This window comes from Neoarius graeffei, chromosome 1 (genome assembly GCF_027579695.1).
Source record: "Neoarius graeffei isolate fNeoGra1 chromosome 1, fNeoGra1.pri, whole genome shotgun sequence".
In the NCBI taxonomy this organism is placed as follows: domain Eukaryota; kingdom Metazoa; phylum Chordata; class Actinopteri; order Siluriformes; family Ariidae; genus Neoarius; species Neoarius graeffei.
The window spans coordinates 128,089,080-128,113,850 of NC_083569.1; the positions used below are offsets into that span (position 1 = coordinate 128,089,080).

Here is a 24,771-nt window from a genome sequence, read left to right on the forward strand (position 1 = left end):
AATTATGAAATAAGAAAGAATAAAACACACCAAATAAAAATATAAAACAATAAATGGAACTGCTAAACATATGAACAACAAAATATTTAATATATTGATATAAACTATAAAAAGCTATAAAAAAAGATATAATAAAGTACCATAAAATTACACAAGACTTAATCATGATTAATACTCATAAAAAGTCTAAACTAAAACATTATTAAATAAAAAAGTTAATGATAAAAAATAACTAAAAAAAAAGATTAAAAAATAAAAAGCTATAAAATTATTTGTCCTGAAAATGAATTGCATTCATTCGTAATATAGAAATAAAATAATTACAGATGGATTGATGATAAAACCAGAAGACAGTGAAGTAGAAATACTGAAATTTACAGTAATGTGATTAGTGCTGAGAGGAAGTTAAACTCCACGATGCTGAGAGGTTCACCTTGTTCCTCTTGAGCTCCCCAGTGCTCCTGCTGCTCTCATCATTATCCACCTCCTCCACTTCATCATCTTCATCCTCCTCCTCGCCGTCCTCTTCCTCCTCCTCCTCCTCTTCCTCTTCCTCGGGAGAGCCGGAGGCCTCGTAGCCGTACAGACTGCGCAGCTCCTGGATCGGCATCTCGCCCTCCTGCTCAGGAGGAAACCCAAACACCGTTCACGATGCACACTCCGGGGTGTGTAGTGTGTGTGTGTACGGTGTGAGCGTGTGAGTTACCCGTGTGAGCTCCTCTATCTCTGTGGTGAAGGTGGTGTCTCTGGTCAGATCCTCGTCCTCTCCTGTTCGCTCGTCCTCAAACTCATTCACTCTCTCAACAGACGGGTCCAAATCCACACTGTCTGATCCCACGGACACTCCTGTACACACACACACGGGTCACCAGGACAGATCTATATTAAATGCGCTCATTCTAATACATTGTTGTTTCCATAGTAACAACTCATTCACAGGGATGTGTACAGTAGTCACAGTGTTTATTACTTCACTATGCTCTCCCATTATAAAGTATAATTCAGATTATATAATGTCCGGATCAGACACTCACCTGGGCTTGAATTCCCCAAGGAGGACTGGAACAGAACAGAAATGCACTCAACGTTAAAATCACAGGAAATGCCGTTTTATGACATGATCAAAGAGCAAGAACATTTCAGAACTTCAGTTTTGTGTTATATGGAACAGGTTCATTATCTCATATGAAAGATATGAGATAAGGGTTCTCTGAACGGAACACTTCTAAGCAGAACCATTTCTCCTTCAAGGATGAAGGTTCTTTAAAATCCTAAAGGCAAAAAAAAAAAAAGCCAAAGACAGAAACCCGAAAGATTCCTCAGTTTCAGATTTAATGGACACACAGATTGAATAAATTCACACGTAGGGAGATGATGTGAGAAACACAGAGCGCTGTGGAACACACTAAATATCAAAGTAATGCTAGAACACAGGACTGACGTTACAATGTGGGATTAATGTTAGAATATGATGAATGATGATGAATGAACCCTTTATTGTCACTAGTCACAAGTACCAGCGAAATTGACCATTAGCCGGTCCTTACATACACACAATTGACAGAGGGGGAGTAGACAGGACAGGAAGACAGGGATGAAAAGAAAAAAATACAGAGTAACATGAGGAGAAAAAAGCAACCCCCACACTATGCTCCTGTGAGGAGTGCAGTGTGGGAACATTAAAAAACCCCACCTCAGCACATAAGCACAAAACACAGTACACTTTACAACATGAAAACTCGGGACTTGAGGGGGTGAGGGGAGGAGGTAGAGGTAACCCAGCGCAAGCAAGCAGCCGTCCGTTCCTGCAGCCATGATGGCGCTGGTCGCGCACCCGCTTCTCAAACTGGGGGTAAAAGCGGCGACCTTGGGAAGTGGGGGAAGGGATGCGAGAGCGTCTCGCTGCAGTGATCTTCAGGGGGAGCTGTTGTCCCAGCAACGGCCTTGGCCGAGGCCAGTGCTGTCTGAGGGAGCCGAAAGCAGATAAGATTGGGATTGTTTGGTCTTGGGGCGAGTAGACACCAGAGACTCAGATTGTTTTGCAGGTCAAGGGGTCCACAGGGCCCCTCCTGGGAAAAAACAGGGGCCCATTTCTACAATGGGGGGCCCAGTGATTATCCTTCAGTTGAAGCGAACCTAGTGAGCGAAGCGAGCCCAATGAACAGCTGGGGCAGCCCAAGGGCTGTTTTTTTCTTCTCAATTCTGTTTTTTTTGGTATTAGAAGCCATATGAAGCAATGTAGATGACAAAAATCAATGTTTCAACCAAATATATTGAAATATTGTTTAATCAGTGACAATATTTTGGAATTCAACCACAGGCCACTATATATCACATCTATATTATCTCCTCCTTAGTAGTAGTGGTTGATGTTGCAGTAGTAGTTGTTGTAAATCTAGTATGACTAATTACCTTGGGTATCAGGGGTATCAGTTTTTTCAGGTGAATGTACTCTCATTCTGCCGAAGAATGACAAAATAGATGTATTTTTCTTTTTTTTTTCTTATCCATGTTTTCTTGTCTCTTTCGAATATTCGTACATAGACCGTAAGACGCCACCTAGCGAAAGACTTGGATCAGGTTTTACTCGCTTGGGACGCTACAAACAGGGCGGCGTAAATACACGAACGGGTCCGATGTATATTCAATATGGCGGCGGTCAAAACAAATTCATCCAATGCTGAAATCTGTTGAATATCCAGATAATTATGTTGGAAGTAGCATTTTTGTGCAAGATTTTCGATATTGAGACCATAAAGTCAAGTAATACCAGTCCCCCCAGGATTTCGCGGGCCTTTTTTGTGATTGTTGCGGGCTAAAATGTCTGATGTTGCGGGGGTTTTCCAAAAAATTGTGATGAAAGTTGCGGTGTTTAGGTTTTTGTTGCGATTACATTGCGGGAGGAAGTGAAAGTTGCGAGAAATTGTTGCGATTTTCTCTTTTTGTAATTAAAATTGAGTGATATGTTAAATATTAAGTTATTACTGAAAAACTATTGATTAAAAAAAAAAAAAAAGACACTGAGAAATGGTCCGATAAACAACTTTACCAATATAAAAGCTCACCAGGACTACAAAAATGCAGAAAAATAGGCTTTACCAAATTTTGAACCAAATGCACCTGTTGGTTCAAAAGTTAAAGTGCATAGAACCTCACAGCACAGCATGAAGTTACCTTAAAATATAATATAAATGCCTCAGCTTTCATGTAAGAAAAAACTATTAATACTAGTACTGTGTGCAGGCAGTCTCTCCTGAAGACTAAATTAAACAATAATTATAAACTAATAAAATAAATGGCTCAGGCTTCATAGAAGAAAAAAAAATTAACAGAACCTCATTATGATGCTGAAGCTGCCTAAGCAATGGAAAATAAAATACCATTTTGGCAAAAATGTTGGCATCCATTAATTTCTTGTATTAAGTAAAAAAAATAATGTAAAGTGCACACAGTCCTTCACTGTAAACATAACACACTTTCAGTAACAGAATTTAAGCCTATATAAACACTGACTCGCACATGCTGCTTCTCTTGAACGGAAACACGGAAGTGAGGCGGAAGGTAGTTTGTCGACATCACCTCAAGACGATGCCAACGATTGGTCAAATTTGCAGGAAAGTTGTGGTGATTGGATATAATTGCAACACCGCCCTGAATTCACGGGGATTGGTTGAATTTGCGTTGAAGTTGCAAATCGCAACATCGCGAAATCCTGGAGGGTCTGTAATACGCCATGAAATGTTCCAAATAGGGTATAAAATGCTCACGTCCATATTGGCCCCTGCCCCTCTCGACAATGCGTTCATTATTCAAAATAGTGCGTCTTAGACGCGGACGCGCCAACAATCTGAGTCTCTGAGACACATTCTTTTACACGACTACTCCGTTTGTCCATCCTGGTCTCCGAATCAATCCATTTCCTTTCCAAAGCCGAAAGCTTCTCCATGATGTTATCCATGTTGCGGTTCAAGTTCTGAATAGTCACAGTCTGAGTGCCGACAGCTCTGCCCACTGCTTCAATCATGTCGGGCAGCGTGATGGGGCTTTGGACAGCTGTCACCGTTTTCTGATTTCCTCGATAAACCAGGGCAATGCCTAATCCAGTCAGCAAAAGACCTGTAATCATGGTTCCGAATAGGTAGAGGTCTCCAATGTCCTCTACAGAAAGAATCGCCAGGCACACGACCCGCCACTTCTCCCACGCGTCCATCGTGTAGCCAGCTGCAAACGTTCCGGCAGGACAGGCTGGTTTCCCCGAACCCAGGCTTCTCATCGAGAAAACTGTGTCAATTTCGTTAAGTGACCAGTTTATCAATTCCATGATTTTTTAGTTTGGAGAGCAGTGCGGAGAGAGTCTCTCAAAGGTATAGACAGATGAGACGAGACAAGAGGAGCATAAGCAGGGAAGATAAGGGAGAGGAGAACAAATGCGACTGCCTTCCGTGAGAGCACGGAGAAGAATATAGGAGCAACACGAGTAACGATAGAGCAGGAAAGTAATGACAGGAAGGAGAGTAACGTTTAGAACTGGGGAGTAACATCATCTGGCGTGGATTTAAAAGGGGGGGGGGCACAGCCGGTGTGTGCCCCTCGTCCAAAAAAGAAAAGTTTTAGTCTTACAGATACCGAGATGTGCCTGCCACTTTTTATTTAATTAATGAGTTTTTTTAAAATAAATAAATAAATAAATTTTTAAAAATGGTTATGCGGGATTGAGCCAAAGAGTTTATGGTAGAAATTCGTATTTAATATTTGGTTCCAGCTGAGTTTTTTTTCGCGATGTGACACAAATGCAGTGAAACGCAAGCTGAGAGAGTCCGGTTGGATTCTAACAGGGCGCGGGAACTTTGTGCATCGACATCATAACAGTGTGGGAAATAAGGCCGGACCGGCAGACATCAACCGGTAATTTTCATGTTTGTCCATTTGGATTTCAAAAGCATCGGACCGGATGACCCATGAAAAATAGTAAAGATACAGGTCTAATCTACTTCTCATTTTCTTCCAAAGGTTACACTGAGTGAATGCATTACTGCATGTCATAACTTGGCCTGTGATTGGCCGATCGCAGACACTCTCAATGAATGACAAGTCGCCTCTCATCAGTGAGGAGGAGCACATTCTGGCCTGACACCATGCCACGCTCTTATCAGCTGGGCAGGTTTACCACTAACGCTAAAAGAATACAGGTTCTGGACCCTGATAAAGTGTTTTTTCCATCGTATTTTAACCTTCTGGGGTCAAGAACTTCTCTGGCGAAGCTCGGCAGGTTTAGAATGAGTAGGTCATGGATTTAGATAAATCTCTGAGTTATCATCATACCAGCATGATAAACATATTGACAGAAACTTGACACTTTCCTCTGTGCCCACTGACAAATAATAATATAGTTTCTCATCTCATTATCTGTAGCCGCTTTATCCTGTTCTACAGGGTCGCAAGCAAGCAGGATCCTATCCCAGCTGACTACGGGTGAAAGGCGGGGTACACCCTGGACAAGTCGCCAGGTCATCACAGGGCTGACACACAGACACAGACAACCATTCACACTCACATTTCACACCTACGCTCAATTTAGAGTCACCAGTTAACCTAACCTGCATTATGGCTTCGATCAAAGACTGGTTGACTAAACGTTGACAAACCCACGTGAGCGATGGCGCACAAAACCAGACAACTGTCACGACAATGAAAACGTCATCAATTCTGATCACAGTGACTGACTCAAAAAGCACTCGCTGGACAAATTAATCCACATCAGCATGGATAACCGCGAGATGGACTATGAGAGGGCTGCCCAACATTGGGCCAAGCAAAAGCCAAGGAGAATTAATCTGCTTTAAAGGAGTAGAAAACTTAATTCATTAGTTTGGGTTTGCAGAAAGATTCTGTACTTATAAACACTCTCACGAAGTGAAGTTGTCCAAATGTGTCAAATACAGCATCATTTCAAATAATAATCATAAGCAGTTTTGGCAGTGTGATGTCACTGGGATCCATTTAACAAAAGGCGGCTCCGGATTATTCTTTTGTTAAAGGCTCACAGTGACATCACACTGCCAAATACGCTCATCGTTATTATTCACAATTATGCTGCATTTGACACTTATTAACAAATTCTCTTCATGAATGTGTTTATAAATACATAATCTTTCTGCAAACTTAAATGTATGAATTAAGTTTTCTTTTCCTTTAAATATGTTTTAATCTTAATCTAGTCCATTTAATAAAAGTGCCAAAATGTAAACTTTATAATATGCAGTTGCCTTACTTTTCTTTTCAGTGCATCTTAGTTATACATATATTACGGTAATTGCATCAGAAACATTCTAAATCATTACAGTTATAGTACTACAGCAACTTATTTTAAGGTGGCAGGTCTTCGGTTCAGATCCCTTTGTGATCAACAGGAGGTCATGATGATCGATTCTCTTCATTGGGTTGCATAAGATGGAGCAAACCACTGGTCATATTTTCATGCACATTTTTGTTACAAGACGACTTGATCATAGATAATTAAGGGATCCCCGTAGATTTTCAGTCGATCATAGACCTCAGTAATCTATAACAAAACAGTTTAACTTGCATGTTGAACTTTAAGGTGAAATTTCAAATGTGTTTACATTAATACTATTTAGGTCAGACATCATTGAAACACTGGTAAAATCTATCCTATAATCATGGATCTAAAACCTCTCCAAGACCCTGAAAATGCACCTGAGAGCATCGATTTTCAATAAATTTTCTGGGAGGGCATGCCCCTAGACCTCTCCTAGTTTCGCTTCGTGCCTTCAGTGCTCGCTTTCACACCATTGGCGCTCAACTGTCTGTATTATCATGCCAGAATTTAGGGCTTTAATTTTTTTTTCTGGGGAGAACACTGTGTGCTACTGTTTTCTTGGGTAGAACTTTAAACTGGTTTTTACTGAATCTTCTGACATTTTCTTGTAAATTAGATTCAGTTTGTACTGAAATTAGTAACTAATGTCCTCTTCATTTTTTATTGTACTTTCGCTTTCCTTTTTCCGTTTTTTTTCCCTCTCTCTTTTTTTGGAACAACGCCGAGACCAGAAACTTTTTTTTTCTCCTCCTGTGTAAAGACCACAAGCAGAGTCCATCCACATCTGATCTGCTTTAATATCAACAGATCTTCGATTAAGGTACGAGAATCCTTTCATCATGGCACACCTTCAGCCTGTTCAGTGTGCTGAGTGCAGGATGTTTAGTCATTCTTCCTCCGTCACTAGCGATAGCTTTATTTGTGATAAGTGCAGATTAGTTAGCTCTCTGACGGAGAAGATTACAGTGCTAGAAGCGCGTGTCCAGGCTTTAGAGAAGGTCAGTGAGCGTGAGAACAGTGTAGTTTCTGTAGGGGAAAGTCTGGATGCCCTAGGTGGAGTTAGTAATCCCCCAACTCCGGCATTAGAGCCCTTACAGCGGGGCGAATGGGTGACGACTCGGTGGCATAAGCGTAGAGCCAAAGCTACCGCTGAGGCTCACCCACGTGAGCACCACTCCTCTCCGCGTCACGTGTCGAACAGGTTTGCTCTCCTTAGTGATGCACCCACTGAGAAACCTGAAAGAGCTCTGGTTATAGGGGACTCTATCATATGGCATGTGAAATTAGCTCAGCCTTTAGGGGCACCAGCAGCTTTAGTCAGGTGTATACCGGGAGCCAGGGTGCCGGACATAGCAGGTAATCTTAGGGTCCTAGGCAAGCACAGGTTCTCAAAGATAGTTATACATGCAGGAGCTAATGATATACGCCTTCGTCAGTCTGAGGTTACTAAGAGTAACTTTGTAGAGGTGTTTAAATTAGCGAAGGTGATGTCCGATGCTGTAGTACGCTCTGGCCCCATCCCAATGCGGCGTGGCGATGTAGCTTACAGCAGGTTATGGTCGCTGAACTGCTGGTTGTCCAGGTGGTGCTCTGAAAACAGTGTGGGCTTTATAGATAATTGGGCTAATTTTGAGGGCACTGCTGGCCTGTTAGGGCGGGACAGTATCCATCCCACTCGGGAAGGTGCTGCTCTCATTTCCTGCAGCATAGGTCATAGTCTCAGAACAGGCCTAGTTAATTTCTGACAATCCAGAGCCAAGGCCAGGGAGCAGACGAACAGGCTAAACCGACTGTCTGCTAGCTACACAGAGTCGTCACTCAGGGTCCACTACATCGAGACTGTGTCTGTTCCCCGAGCTCAACAAAAAGGTAGAAATAGACAGTTTGTTCCAGTAACCTAATCAATATAAAATTAGATCAGACTGACTGTACAGCTGCTGCCAGCACCTTTGATCTAAAGGTGGGGCTATTAAATATTAGATCTCTTACATCTAAAGCGCTAATGGTTAATGAACTCATTACTGATCAGGAGTTTAATGTACTGTGTTTAACTGAAACATGGATTAAGCCAAATGAATATAGCATTAAATGAAGCGAGTCCTCCTGGATACAGTTATATACACCAGCCTCGTCTAACTGGCAGAGGAGGAGGCGTCACGGTTATTTATAATGATTATCTAGGTGTAACACAAAAACCTGGTTATAAATTTAATACATTTGAAGTTCTTCATACTCATATAATGTATGTAGCCTCGAAAAATAAGTCTACCCAGTTAATTCCGTTACTTATTACTAGTGCATCTCAAAAAATTAGAATATTGTGAAAAAGTTCAATATTTTCCATCAGTTATTTAAGAAAGTGAAAATGTTATATATTATAGACTCATTACACAAACTAAAATGTTTCAAGCATTTTTCTATTTTAATTTTAATCAGTATGGCATACAGTACAAAAACATAAAAAAAAACCCATCTCAAAATATTAGAATATTTCATTTCGAGTTTGAGTAAAACAGTATGAACACGGTGTATCTCTCGGTCTAGTTCAGTACACACAACCTCAATCATGGGGAAGACTGCTGACTTGACTGTTGTCCAGAAGATGATCACTGATGGCTGGAAAAGGTGCACAAGCGACAGGGATGGCCGCAGTCTTGAGAGGATCGTCAAGAAAAGTTGATTCAAGAACTTGGGAGAGCTTCACAAAGAGTGGACTGAGGCTGGTGTCAGTGTATCAAGACCCATCATGAACAGACATCTTCAAGAAAGGGGATACAACTTTCGCATTCCTAATATCAAGCTACTCCTGAGCCAGAGACAATGTCAGAAGTGTCTTATCTGGGCTCAGGAGAGAAAGAAATGGACTGTTGCTCAGTGGTCCAAAGTCCTCTTTTCAGATGAAAGTACATTTTGCATTTAATTTGGAAGTCACGCTTCTAGAGTCTGGAGGAAGAGTGGAGAGGCACAGAATCCAAGGTGTTTGAAGCCCAGTGTGAAGTTTCCACAGTCTGTGATGATTTGGGGTGCCATGTCATCTGCTGGTGTTGGTCCACTGTATTTTATCAAGTCCAAAGTCAACACAGCCATCTACCAGGAGATTTTAGAGCACTTCATGCTTCCATCTGCTGACAAGCTTTTGGAGATGCTGATTTCCTTTTCCAGCAGGACTTAGCACCTACCCACAGTGCCAAAACTACTACCAAATGGTTTGCTGACCATGATATTACTGTGTTTGATTGGCCAGCCAACTTGCCTGACCTGAACCCCATAGAGAATCTATGGGGTATTGTCAAGAGGAAGATGAGAAACACCCGACCCAAAAATACAGATACGCTGAAGGCCACTATCAAAGCAACCTGGGCTTCAATAACACCTCAGCAGTGCCACAGACTGATCACCTCCATGCCACACCGCATTGATACAGTAATTCATGGTAAAGGAGCCCCAATCAAGTATTGAGTGTATAAATGAATATACTTTTCAGAAGTTGGACATATTTCTGTATTGTAAATCCTTTTTTTGATTGATCTTAGGGAATATTCTAATAATTTGAGATACTGGATTTCTGATTTTCATGAGCTATAAGCCATAATCATCAAATTAAAACAAAAAAAGGCTTCACATATTTCACTTTACATGTAATGAATATAGAATATATGAAAGTTTAGCTTTTTGAATTAAATTATGAAAAAAAGGAACTTTTTCATGGTATTCTAATTTTTTGAGATGCACTAGTATTTACAGGCCCCCGGGGCCATATTCTGAGTTTCTTTCTGAATTTGCAGATTTTATCTCAGATCTGGTTATTTCCTGAGACAAAGCTTTAGTTGTCGGAGATTTTAATATTCACTTCGATAACCCAGAAGACCCTTTAAAAACAGCGTTTGTGTCCATTTTAGATTCAGTAGGGGTTAATCAGAATGTCATAGGACCGACCCATAATGGTGGTCACACCCTCGATCTAATACTAACATTCAGATTAAACGTAGAAAATATAGTCACACTTCCACAGTCTGAAGTTATCTCAGATCATTATCTCATTCAAAATATATCTGAGTAATAATATATGCACCTCACCACGCTACTGTATTAAACGTACATTCACGTCAACTACTGCACAGAGCTTTATAAATGATCTCCCAGAGTTATTAACTTTGATTGGGTCACTGTCAGCCCCTGCAGAACTTGATCAGGCAACTGAATGCTTAGAGTCAACGTTCCGCCATACCTTAGATAATGTAGCTCCTCTTAAAAGGAAAATGGTCAGAGACAAAAAATTAGCACCCTGGTATAATGATGACACTCGCACTTTAAAACAGACCACTCGAAAATTGGAACATAAATGGCGTCAAACAAAATTGGTAGTGTTCAAATTAGCGTGGAAGGAGAGCTTCCTGAAGTATGGAAAAGCTCTTAGTGCTGCGAGATCAACATATCTCTCCTCCCTAATAGAAGATAACAAAAATAATCCTAGATTCCTATTTAATACTGTAGCAAAATTAACCAGGAATAAGTCCACTATAGACACATGCACACCTGCAGTATGTAGTAGCAACGACTTCATGAATTTTTTTAATGACAAAATTGAGAATATCCGACAAAAAATTCAAACTACTAATTTAAGGTCAGACAATGTAAGTGACCCTGTAGTTAACAATATAACTGTATCAGATCATCAGTTAGAATGTTTTACTCCTCTTAAAGAAACTGAATTATTTTCATTAATCTCAGCATCAAAAGCCTCAACTTGTGTACTAGATCCCTTACCGACACGTCTATTCCAACAGATAATACCTGAAGTAATTGAACCACTTCTAAAAATAATAAATTCTTCTCTTATGATTGGCTATGTACCCAAATCCTTTAAACTAGCAGTTATCAAACCCCTGATTAAAAAACCTGACCTTGATCCCTGTCAGCTGTCCAATTATCGGCCAATATCAAACCTCCCCTTTATCTCCAAGATCCTTGAAAAAGCTGTGGCACAGCAGTTATGCTCATATTTACATAGGAATAACATCCATGAAATGTATCAGTCAGGATTTAGACCTCATCATAGCACAGAGACAGCTCTGGTTAAAGTAGTAAACGACCTACTGTTGGCGTCTGATCAGGGCTGTGTCTCGCTGCTTGTGTTGCTTGACCTTAGTGAAGCATTTGATACCATTGATCATTCCATTCTTCTGGATAGACTAGAAAAATGTTGTGGGAGTTAAGGGAACGGCCCTCTCCTGGCTCAGCTCTTATTTAACTGATCGCTATCAGTATGTTGATATAAGGGCCCGTTTACACGAGGACGCTGTCGGGTAAAAACGACTAAATATTTTATCGGAAGTGCCTTTTGTCTACACGGGGACGGCGTTTTCGAGGCTGAAAAACGGAAAAAATTGAAAATGCCTTCCAGAATGGATAAGTTAAAAACAGCCCCCGTTGCATATCCGTCTAAACTACCCAATACGCGAAACTCTGCTCGGATCTGCTCACGTCGGGTACGCGTTTACGTCATAGTAAGAGCATGTGTGGCAGCGGGGGTGTGGTCAAGCGCCGGTCTGTGACAGGAGGGTGAATCAGGGAAGGCAAGTGGCAGAATCACTACACCTGATGTCAATTAACCTGTGTTTGTGTATCTTCCCAGTGACTGCGCCCTATTTAAAGAAGGAGAGCAGAGAAGCTTATCCCCAAGCTAGACGCCGGTTGCGTGTGTCTGTTGGTTTAAAAATATTGTTAGACTGAAAAGTGTGGCAATAAAGCCTATTTGTAAACCTGATCTCTGTCCTGCCGTCCTCTGTTCTCCACCCACTCATATAGAACGGCTACAGTATGTCTGATTACATCGATCCAACAGACCTTCAAGCTGCTCTGGCAACCTCACGAGTAGCCATAGGCAGAGTAGTCAAAGTTTTCGCGGCGCAGATGTGCAGATCAGACAAGACGGAAGACGTTGCGCATGCATGCAGACATAGCAGAGGTCTTTCACAGCACCACTAAGACGCCTGGCATGCACATCCAATTGAATTCCACACATTTATGTGTCACCGTATAGACGCAGATTTCCTCCTTGAAAACGGTCGTGTAGACGTGGAAAAAAGTGAGAATGAAAACGGACTTTTGCATTTTTGTTTCAGACCGTCCCCGTGTAAAGTGGGCCTAAATGGTGATATTTCTAGACATACTGAGGTAAAGTTTGGTGTTCCACAAGGTTCTGTCTTGGGTCCACTGCTTTTTTCTTTATACATGTTACCTCTGGGTGATATTATTCGTAAACATTGTATTAGTTTCCATTGTTATGCCAGTGTTTTCCCCATAAAAAATTAAAGCCCTAAATTCTGGCATGATAATACACAAACAATTGAGTGCCACTGGTGTGAAAGCAAGCGCCAAAAGGTGCAAAAGCGGAACTAGGAGGGGTCTGGGGGCATGCTCCCCAAGAAAATAGATGCTCTTAGGTGCATTTTCAGGGTCTCTGAGAGGGTTTAGATCCATGATTATAGGATAGATTTTACCAGTGTTTCAGTGATGTCTGACCTAAATAGTATTAATGTAAACACATTTGAAATTTCACCTTAAAGTTCAACATGCAAGTTAAACTGTTTTGTTATAGATTACTGAGGTCTATGATCAACTGAAAATCTACGGGGATCCCTTAATTACCTATGGTCAAGTAGCGCTGTAACAAAAGTGTGCATGAAAATATGACCAGTGGTTTGCTCCATCTTATGCAATCCAATGAAGAGAATCGATCATCATGACCTCCTGTTGATCACAAAGGAATCTGAACCGAAGACCTGCCACCGTAAAATAAGTTGCTGTATTACTATAACTGTAATGATTTAGAATGTTTCTGATGCAATTACCGTAATATATGTAGAACTAAGGTGCACTGAAAAGAAAAGTAAGGCAACTGCATATTATAGTTTACATTTTGGCACTTTATTAAATGGACTAGATTAAGATTAAAACATATTTAAAGGAAAAGAAAACTTAATTTCTACAGTTTAAGTTTGCAGAAAGATTATGTGCTTTTAAACACATTTCATGAGGGGAATTTGTTAATAAGTGTCAAATGCAGCATAATTGTGAATAATAATGATGAGCGTATTTGGCAGTGTGATGTCACTGTGAGCCTTTAACAAAAGAATAATCCGGAGCCGCCTTTTGTTAAATGGATCCCAGTGACATCACATTGCCAAAAATGATTATTTTTTGAAATTATGCCGTATGAGACACATTTCAGGCCTAGACATTAAGCATTTACCACTGGTGGCCCATTGGGCCAGTGGAATTGAAAAGTTACTGGCCCAAATGGAAAATGTGCAACAGCAGTGCTCGGCAATGGAGGTGGGCGCGGTGGTTCGGATCCCCGACACGCCAGGAGCCGCCCTCGATCGGGCCGGAGCGTATCGCATACCGGTGAGTGTCCAAGGGGATAGATATCAGGCGTTGGTGGACTCTGGCTGTAATCAGACCTCAATCCACCAAAGCCTGGTGCAAGATGAGGCATTGGGGGGAGCACAATTGGTGAGGGTGTTGTGTGTGCACATGTTCACAACTACCCTTTGTCGGTCTACATTCTTTTTCGAGGGGAAAAATTTAGAGTAAAGGCGGCGGTTAATCCTCGCTTTACCCACCCGATAATTTTGGGGACTGATTGGCCGGGATTTGGGGAATTAATGACTCATTTAGTGAAGAGTAGAGCCTCCTATTTTCCGTTTCAAAAAACATTAAATTCCGTTTCAGAGAATGGCTAATTCTGTTTCAGACAATTTGTTTGTTATATGCTCAAATGACAACCAAATTGGCATTTTTAGATTTTAAACATATAAAATACATAATTCAGAATCAGAATTCTTAAGTACATGTAATAAATGCATGAAATTTTATGTTTCAGGTAACTGGTGTTGGGAGGCATCTGCATGTTTGTTGTCCTTGCGCATCTATCCCTGTAATCCTGCTTTACTGGCCTGCTGTCGTACAACTTCATATAAAGCTTTAAACTTTCTGTACACAGTCTACACTAAATTTCACTTCACTGAAAATGTGTTCCTTTCATTTATTTAAGACTAGTTAGTTAGTGCTGTTAACTTGAGTGTTGACTGGCTCCTGCTATTTTCTTTAAAAACTTTATATTGTATATTAATACTTTTATGGTTATCCTTACTCTTTATACATGTACATTTAAATAAAACAATCTCAGTTATCATTTTATCCATGTTTTTCAAACTTTTATTCGTTATGCTTACAATGTTTTCAGTGCAACGACAGGTCTAACATGAAGTGTGTGACAGTGTCCATTTAATATATACTTTAAATGATGCAAGTTATTTAACAGTTAACTCTATTATTAGTATAATTTACATTTTGCCTGTAAATTATTAATTTAATAATGCACAAGTCTTCAAACTCTTTATATAGAAAATCATTCTTTGGAACATAACTTCTTATTTAAGAACATAAACCATTAAATCATGAAAATAATCAGGTGCTATTATATAATGTTAAACTGAAAAGCCTTGGTGCAAACTACTAATGGAAATCTGACTGTTCAAAATCTGCCTTCAAGATCACCATTATAATACAGCATTAGGAGTTCCTTTGTGCTTGAAAATATTCCGTGGCCACACATTAATAACGCGTGGGAACGAGATCCTATTCCATGGCCACAACTTGTTTAATGTGTGGGAACGAGGTGATGATTATTAGGTGGCCACGAATTAATAACGCGTGGCCACGAGAAGTGTTAGTCATTTCATTACTTAGACTGTTGACTTTCTGGCATCAGTAGCTTCAGCCGCAAATATGGACAAGCTTGATCCGATTTCGTTTTATTTTAATCTAGGAATGAATTATAATGATATCTTTAAATCACTTGCAGTTAGACATGGAGAAACTCTGAGCAAGAGACACTTAATTCGGCTGCTCAAAAAGCACAGGCTCAAACGTAGACAATATGCTGACCTCGGGGAAGTTATAGATTTCATCATACAGGATAAATCCTGTATTTATTGCACAATTGACGGCCGCTCAAAAACTGGACATCATCCCATCAGGCTGGAACTTGAATCATCTCGTGGCCACACATTATTAATTCGTGGCCACCCAATAATCATCTCGTTCCCACGCATTAAGCAAGTCATGGCCACGGAATAGGATTTCGTTCCCACGCGTTATTAACTCGTGGCCATGAAATTTTTTTTTTCACCCATGTCACCAGAGGGGCTCCATAGATTCCGTTTCTGAGCACTAATTCTGTTTCTGACCCCAATTTCCGCGATTTCCATCCGTTTTCCGCGATCGCGGAAAATCGGAGGCCCTAGAAGAGTGGGTCCTGCCGTAGTTTAGCAGGGGGAGGTCCCGGTGTCGCATTGGCGGGAGCAGCTGTCACAGAGCCGTCTACGTCATCTCCGCATCAGAGTGAGGAGCCGCCGGCTCCTCCTCTTTCTATTGGGGAATCCCTTGCAGATTTTCCATTAGAGCAGTCGCGAGACGAGACTCTGCGGCATGCGTTTGACCAAGTGAGCGTAATCGATGGTCAAACGCTCCAGCCAAACGCCACCCCGTCCTTCCCCTACTTCGCAATTATGAAGGATAGATTATACCGAGTGACGCAGCAGTGTTTCCCCTAGAAAATGTTTGAAGGTGCGGTGGCAAGACCTGCGCTCAGACGTCCCACCCCAGTACGAGGATACGGGAGCATTCTGAGATTTTTTGACAAAACACACTCTAAAATGGTGACCCTTTGTAAGGGGATGAATAAACCTAGTCTTGAAAGAACAAGCATAACCTGCAGAGCAAGGCAGTTTAGAAAACAGTCAGGGAGACTAAATTCCCCCCACACCTAACCCCAGAGCGAGCCCTTACCCCACCCCCTGAACATAAATCTCACAACACATGATTATGGGGGAAACCGGAGCACCCGGAGGAAACTAGGGGTGGGTATTGCCAACAACCTCGCGATACGATACACATCACGATACGATACGTATTGCGATCCATGTGCATCCCGATACATAGTCTTCAAGGCGATACGTATCCCGATATTTCATGTTACTTAACATACATTTTTAAGAAAACAGATATGTATACCCAAATGTTTTTTATTTTGCTGTAGAGCAACAGTTACACTGTAGTGCATGTAAAACATGACCTTAACAAGGCTGTAGTGCAGAAATAAAGCTACCTTTGAAAAAAGTAAACTTAAAACATGGCCTTAACAAGGCTGTAGTGTAGCGTGGTTCACATTCCTCAATTAGTTCTCGGAAGCCTTCGTTTTCAACTGAGCTGTACGGACGCAAGTCTTTGCATATGGAGGATAATAGTGCTGCAGTGATTTTTTTGAGCCTTTGGTGATGTTGGGGGAAATTTCGTCTGAAACCCCGCCGTCAGATTTGCTTGTGTCGTTGTGCTACCACTAGTAGAGCCTCCTATTTTCCATTTCAAAAAAAACATTAAATTCCGTTTCAGAGAATGGCTAAATCCGTTTCAGACAGACAATTTGTTTCAGTTATGCTCAAAATGACAACTAAATTGGCATTTTTAGATTTTCAACATATAAAATTTACACACAGCTGAGTGTTGTGGATTATAGCCTTAGTAAAGTATTACACACGTCAAATAGAAATGTATTATTATTATTGTTGTTGTTATTATCATCATCATCATCATCATCATCCTCCTTCACATTATAATGAATCAGAGAGAAATTGATTTGTTGGTTCGTTTGCTGCTCGGTTTGGTTTCACACTGCATGGATTTAAAAACGAGGAAAAAGGAGGGTAAGGAGGGAGAAATTAAATAAATAACAAACCCATTGCCCGAGGGATGTATACGACTGAAAACATACTCGTAAACTCATTCGTTTGTCTGAAATACACAGACAGAGAAAAAGTTTTTTTTTTAAAAACCCAACACCCTTCGCAGGTGCACGGACAAATCACAAAACTCCCCCGAGCATGGAGAACACAGACCTGGCGCTTAGGAAGTGATTAGGTAATTATATAAATAACTAGTTTCACACATCGTTCATTCCCTTTTTTGTTCAGTGGTCCAAATATCCAGAACATACGGCATTTCTGTAGCATGACCGCTCAGTGTAGCGGCTTACATCCACCAAACCGAAACACACAGCACGCTCGAGTCGCTTCCTGCACGCGAGTCGATTCAGAGTCGAATCAATTGGTCCGCGATCGCGGAAAATCGGAGGTGCTACACTAGCATTCTTTACTTGCGAAATGCTAGCATGATGTCGGGTCATGTGGAGGTGCAGATTTGTAGTATTGCCACAGTACTTAACTTTCATTCGGCAGTGTTTGCATACTGTGTGTGTCATGTCCAGGTCCGCCTTTACCTGTTTGGTAAATCCAAAATGCTCCCAAATCCGTGCCTTGAATTTGTCTGGGGGCAAAAATATTTCCTCTTCCCCGTCTTCGTCCATGTTGTGTGTGTGTTCACTTCTTCTACTGTTAGCAGCGCTGCCGCTTACGGCGCTACCGCCTTGTGTGGTCGAAATGCGCATTCAATGCCTGAAGGTGCGGCAGCAAAAATCAAGGTGCGGCAGCCCGCCGCAGCCAATTGTACATAGCGGAAACACTGCACAGGACACTCAGACTAAAGAGCAAGTCACGCAGCTTTTGATTCCAAAGAGCCGCCGGGAATTGGTATTCCAGGCGGCTCACTTTAATCCCATGGCTAGACACTTAGGGCAGGATAAGACACTAGCCCGAATAATGGCCCGGCTCTATTGGCCAGGGATTCGCGGCAATGTCCGTAGGTGGTGTACAGCATGCCGCGAACGCCAGTTAGTAAATCCAGCGGCCATTCCAAAAGCGCCTTTGCGCCCTCTCCCATTAATCGAGACCCCGTTCGAAAAAATTGGGATGGATCTCGTCGGGCCATTAGATCGGTCAACACGAGGGTACCGCTTTATTTTTGTTCTGGTGGACTATGCAACGCGACACCCGGAAGCAGTGCCTCTTCGCAATATCTCAGCACGCAGTATTGCGGAAGCACTCTTCCACGTCATCTCCCGAGTTGGAATCCCGAAAGAGATTCTGACTGACCAAGGCACCTCGTTTATGTCACATACACTGAACGAACTGTATGGGTTGTTGAGTATTAAGCCGATCCGCACCAGCATGTATCACCCACAAACGGACGGTTTAGTTGAACAGTTCAATCGCACCCTCAAGAATATAATTAAAAAATTCATAAGTGAGGACGCACATAATCGGGATAAATGTCTCGAACCCTGGTTATTTGCAGTGCGAGAGGTTCCCCAAACCTCCACGGGGTTCTCCCCCTTTGAATTGTTATATGAGCGTAAGCCGTGCGGCATTCTAGATGCGCTGCGAGAAAATTGGGAGGATGGACCTTCACCAAGTAAAAATGAAATTCAATACGTTATTGACCTGCACACAAAACTCCACACACTCACACACCTAACCCAGGAGAATTTGCGGCAGGCCCAAGAACGGCAAACCCGCCTGTATGACAGGGGTACGTGCCTTAGGGAGTTCGCACCGGGAGATAAAGTACTCGTACTGTTGCCCAAATCGAGCTCCAAATTGATCGCCAAGTGGCAAGGACTCTCTGAAGTCACACGGCGAGTTGGGGACGTTGACTATGAGGTGAGGCGAACGGACAGGGGTGGGGCGCTACAGATTTACCACCTCAATCTGCTCCAACTCTGGAACGAGGAGGTCCCCGTGGCATTGGTGTCGGTGGTTGCGGAGAAGGCGGAGCTGGGGCCGGAGGTCCAAAAGGGAGCATTGGCATCACGTACCTCTCCAGTCCCCTGTGGAGACCACCTCTCCCCGACCCAACTCGCGGAGGTTGCCCAGTTGCAGTCTGAGTTTTCAGACGTGTTCTCACCCCTGCCCGGCTGCACCAACCTCATAGAGCACCACATTGAGACGCCCCCGGGGGTGGTAGTGTGTAGCCGCCCTTACAGGCTACCCGAACACAAGAAAAAAGTGGTTCAGGAAGAACTTGAGGCCATGCTCGAAATAGGCATTGTCGAGGAGTCCCACAGTGACTGGAGCAGCCCAGTGGTCTTGGTACCCAAGGTCGACGGGTCGGTCCGGTTCTGTGTAGACTATAGAAAAGTCAACGCGGTGTCTAAATTCGACGCATACCCAATGCCTCGTATTGATGGAGTTGCTCGATTGACTAGGCACGGCTCGCTTTTACTCAACACAGGATTTGACAAAGGGTTATTGGCAGATCCCCTTGACTCCATTATCCCAAGAAAAAAAACTGCCTTTTCCACACCATTCGGCTTACACCAATTTGTCACACTTCCTTTTGAGCTGTTTGGGGCGCCCGCTACGTTTCAGTGGCTAATGGATAGGGTCCTCCACCCCCACGCCACCTATGCGGCCGCGTACCTCAACGACATCATTATTTATAGTAATGACTGGCCGCGACACCTACAACACCTGAGGGCCGTCCTTAGGTCGCGGAGGTGAGCGGGTCTCACAGCCAACCCGAAGAAGTGCGCGATTGGGCAGGTGGAAGTATGGTATCTGGGCTTCCACTTGGGCAACGGGCAGGTGCATCCCCAAATTAACAAGACAGCAGCAATTGCGGCCTGCCCGAGGCCCAAGACCAAAAAGGGGGTGAGACAGTGCCTGGGGCTGGCTGGCTACTATCATAGGTTTATACCTAATTATTCGGACATCACCAGCCCGCTGACTGATCTCACTAAAAAGGGGGCACCAGATCCGGTCCAGTGGACGGAGCAATGCCAGCGGGCTTTTTCTGAGGTGAAGGCTGCACTGTACGGGGGGCCACTTTTACACTCCCCTGACTTTTCTCTCCCCTTTATGTTACAGACGGATGCGTCGGACAGAGGGCTGGGGGCTGTTTTGTCCCAGGAGGTGGAGGGGGAGGACCACCCCGTGCTGTATATCAGTAGGAAGCTGTCGGTGCGGGAGGGGCGCTACAGCACTATTGAGAAGGAGTGCCTGGCAATCAAGTGGGCAGTCCTCGCCCTCCGTTACTACCTGCTGGGACGCCCTTTCACCCTCTGTTCGGACCACGCGCCCCTCCAGTGGCTCCACCGCATGAAGGATGCCAACGCGCGGATCACCCGTTGGTATCTGGCACTCCAGCCCTTTAATGGGGGGAGTTGGTTGCAGGCCGGATGGCCTGAGTCAGGCAGTGGGGGTATGTGGCAGCGGGGGCATGGTCAAGCATCAGTCTGTGACTGGAGGGCGGAGTCAGGGAAGGTGAGTGGCAGAATCACTGCACCTGATGTTAATTAACATGTTTGTGTGTCTTCCCCAGTGACCGTGCCCTATTTAAGGAGAGAGCGAGAGCAGAGGAGGGCTCTCTCCCGAACCAGACACCAGATGTGTATATGTGCAAGTGTCTGTCTATGTGTTCTTGGAGACCACTGAAAAGTGTGTAAAATAAAAGAATTTCAAAACAGTTCTGTCCTGCCGTCTTCTGTGCTCCTCCCACTCTTACGAACTGCCACAGCATTATACAAATAAACTTGAAACTTGAGGGTCATTGGGCCTTTGAAGATCACAAAACGTGCCTGGAAATAGCTGAGAAGCCGTCTCCATGCAACTAAAGCCCTTCAGCTTCTGGGGCCATAAGATGGGCCCCGGACTCCCAGCCGCATTGTTCCCAGCCTTTGGCCCATCATTCAGACAGACTGAAATTTGGATGGACAGATAACATTTCAGACTTTTCTGTCCTGTGACAGTCTGAATAAATTCCCCAGTGAGCTCAGACTGCAGTTACTAAAACAGTAATAAATTTATTGATAGAAGGTATTTTGTGGTCAGTGGACTAGACTGTAGTGTGTCATGTGGTAATGCAACTATCATAAATATTACCTTCCATCAGTTTTATGTTCTACACATAAACCTGCAACTCTGACAATATCATTTTCAGTGACTAATAAAACGATTTTCAAAGTTCCTAGTATTAAAACATGTTTGATACTGTAATTCTCTTTCAGAGATTTAATTTACAACATGTCTCTAACAGCTCACAATGCATCTCCAGGCATTTAAAAACTGCAGAGTTTCCAAGGGACTCTGGTGGCCCCCCGAACTCCCCGCCTTACTGGGTTAACGCACCCCCCCTTCCCATTTTCCTGGATCCACCCCTGATCATAACGGGGGAGTCAGGTCATGATGGGAGAGCAATGTTATAACAGGAGTGTAATGGAAGAATCAGTGTCATGTTATCGTATAATCGTAATGTAGTCACGGGAAATTTTTGGAGTAATTTTTAAATAGGGGAGTAATATTATAATCGGAGTGCGATGAGAGAATATGAGAGTAATGTTAGGAGAGCAGCATCAGAACAGGAGAGGAGTGGTAGGAGAGTAGCGGTAGAACAGGAGAGGAGTCGTCTTAGGAGAGGAGAGGAGTGAGAGGAGAGGAGTGGAGTGAGAGGAGAGGAGAGGAAACAAGTATGAGGAGAGGAGTGGAGAGAGCTGAGAGGAGTGGTAGGAGAGGAGAGAAGTGAGAGGCGTGTGAGGAGAGAAGTGAGAGAAGAGGAGTGTTAGGAGAGGAGAGGAGTGGAGAGTGGAGTGTGAGGAGAGAGAGGAGTGGAGTGGAGTCAGAGGAGAGGAGTGTGAGGAGTAGAGAGGAGTGAGAGGAGAGGAAAATTAGGAGAGGAGTGGAGTATGAGGAGTGGAGAGGAGACTTAGGAGAGGAGTGAGAGGAGAGTTAGAAGAGGAGAGGAGTATGAGGAGGAGAGGAATGGAGTGTGGAGAGGAGACGAGTGAGAGGAGAGTGGCGTGAGAGGAGATGAGTGTTCGGAGACGAGTGAGAGGAGGAGAGAGGAGTGAGAGGAGAGTGAGAGAGAAGAGGAGTGGAGTGTTAGGAGAGGAGTGGAGTGCGAGGAGAGGAGAGGAGTGAGAGAAGAGGAGGAGTTAGGAGAGGAGTGGAATGAGAGGAGAGTTAGGAGAGGAGTGGAGATGAGTGTGAGGGGAGAGGAGAAGAGAGTGAGAAAAGTGGAGTGGAGTATGAGGAGTGGAGAGGAGAGTGGAGTGTGAGGAGTGGAGTGAGAGGAGACAAGTGTGAGGAGAGGAGTGGAGTCTTAGGAGAGGAGTGGAGTATGAGGAGAGGAGTGTGGAGAGGAGAATTAGGAGAGGAGACAAGTGAGAGGAGATGAGTGTTCGGAGACGAGTGAGAGGAGAAGAGTGGAGTGTTAGGAGTAGAGAGGAGTGAGAGGAGAGGAGTGAGAGAAGAGGAGTGGAGTGTTAGGAGAGGAGTGGAGTGCGAGGAGAGGAGTGAGAGAAGAGGAGGAGTTAGGAGAGGAGTGGAATGAGAGGAGAGTTAGGAGAGGAGTGGAGATGAGTGTGAGGGGAGAGGAGAAGAGAGTGAGAAAAGTGGAGTGGAGTATGAGGAGTGGAGAGGAGAGTGGAGTGGAGTGAGAGGAGAGGAGACAAGTGTGAGGAGAGGAGTGGAGTCTTAGGAGAGGAGTGGAGTATGAGGAGAGGAGTGTGGAGAGGAGAATTAGGAGAGGAGACAAGTGAGAGGAGATGAGTGTTCGGAGACGAGTGAGAGGAGAAGAGTGGAGTGTTAGGAGTAGAGAGGAGTGAGAGGAGAGGAGTGAGAGAAGAGGAGTGGAGTGAGGAGAGGAGTGGAATGAGAGGAGAGTTAGGAGAGGAGAGGAGTGGAGACGAGAGAGGAGAAGAGAGTGAGAAAAGTGGAGTGGAGTATGAGGAGTGGAGAGGAGAGTGGAGTGTGAGGAGAGAGGGGAGTGGAGTGAGAGGAGAGGAGACAAGTGTGAGGAGAGGAGTGGAGTCTTAGGAGAGGAGTGGAGTAGAGTATGAGGAGTGGAGTGTGGAGAGGAGAATTAGGAGAGGAGAGGAGACGAGTGAGAGGAGAGTGGAGTGAGAGGAGACGAGTGTTCGGAGACGAGTGAGAGGAGTGTTAGGAGTAGAGAGGAGTGAGAGAAGAGGAGTGGAGTGAGAGGAGAGAAGAGGAGAAGAATGTTAGGAGAGGAGTGGAATAAGAGGAGAGGAGTGAGAGGAGAGGAGTTAGGAGAGGAGTGGAATGAGAGGAGTTAGGAGAGGAGAGGAGAAGAGAGTGAGAAAAGTGGAGTGGAGTATGAGGAGTGGAGAGGAGAGTGGAGTGAGGAGAGAGAGGAGTGGAGTGAGAGGAGAGGAGACAAGTGTGAGGAGAGGAGTGGAGTATGAGGAGAGGAGAATTAGGAGAGGAGACGAGTGAGAAGAGAGTGGAGTGAGAGGAGACGAGTGAGAGGAGACGAGTGAGAAGAGGAGTGTTAGGAGTAGAGAGGAGTGAGAGAAGAGGAGTGACAGAAGAGGAGGAGTTAGGAGAGGAGTGGAATAAGAGGAGAGTTAGGAGAGGAGTGGAGTGGAGACGAGTGTGAGGAGGAGTGTTAGGAGTGGAGTGAGAGGACTGGAGGAGTGTTAGGAGAGGAGTAGAGTGGAGGGAGAGGAGAGCGAGGAGGAGTGTTAGGAGAGGAGTGGAGTGAGAGGAGCAGAGTGGAGTGAGAGGAGCAAAGTGAGAGAAGAGAGGAGTGGAGTGTTAGGAGAGGAGTGGAAGGAGCGGAGTGGAGTGAAAGGAGAGCAAGGAGAGAAGAGGAGTGGAGTGAGAGGAGGAGTGGAGTGAGAGGAGAGTTAGGAGAGGAAAGGTGTGAGGAGAGGAGAAAGGAGCAGAGTGGAGTGAAAGGAGAAGAGAGCGAGGAGAGGAGAGTGAGGAGTGTTAGGAGCAGAGTGGAGTGGAAGGAGCAGAGTGGAGTGAGAGGAGAGCGAGGAGAGGAGTGGAGTGAGAGGAGAGGAGTGTGAGGAGAGGAGAGTTAGGAGAGGAGTGAGAGGAGCAGAGTGGAGTGGAAGGAGTGGAGTGGAAGGAGAGGAGTGGAGTGTGAGGAGAGGAGAAGAAAATTAGGAGAGGAGTGGAGTCTTAGAAGAGGAGAGGAGTGTGAGGAGTAGAGTGAGGAGAGGAGAGAGAGAAGAGTGAGAAGAGTGGAGAGGAGAGGAGTGGAGTGAGAGGAGAGTGGAGTGTGAGGAGTGTGAGGAGAGAGGAGTGGAGACGAGCATGAGGAGAGGAATGGAGTCTTAGGAGAGGAGAGTGGAGTGAGAGGAGATGAGTGAGAGGAGAGGAGTAGAGTGTTAGGAGTGGAGAGGAGTGAAAGGAGAGGAGAGGAGTGGAGTGGAGTGAGAGGAGTGGAGTGGAGTGGGAAGAGAGAGAGAAGAGTGGAGTGAGAGGAGAGTGGAGTGAGAGGAGACGAGTGTTCAGAGACAAGTGAGAGGAGTGGAGTGTTAGGAGTGGAGAGGAGTGAGAGGAGAGGAGTGAAAGAAGAGGAGGGGAGTGGAGTGAGAGGAGTGGAGTGAGAAGAGAGTGAGAAGAGTGGAGTGAGAGGAGAGTGGAGACGAGTGAGAGGAGTGGAGTGGAGTGAGAGAAGGAGTGGAGTGGAGTGAGAAGAGTGGAGTGAGAGGAGTG

General features: G+C 44.2%; 1 protein-coding gene across 3 annotated transcripts in view; it reads right to left on the reverse strand.

Annotated features, from left to right (window-relative positions):
* mier1b (mesoderm induction early response 1b, transcriptional regulator) overlaps positions 1–24,771 on the reverse strand; it is a 36,105-nt gene that overhangs the window by 9,812 nt on the left and 1,522 nt on the right. For all 3 annotated transcript variants that reach the window (XM_060916935.1, XM_060916946.1, XM_060916925.1), the window contains exons 2-4: positions 1,035–1,059; positions 707–846; positions 434–619 (exon numbers count right to left, since the gene is read on the reverse strand). In XM_060916935.1, the coding sequence (XP_060772918.1) occupies positions 434–619; positions 707–846; positions 1,035–1,059 (351 nt within the window). The remainder of the gene's footprint in view (positions 1–433; positions 620–706; positions 847–1,034; positions 1,060–24,771) is intronic.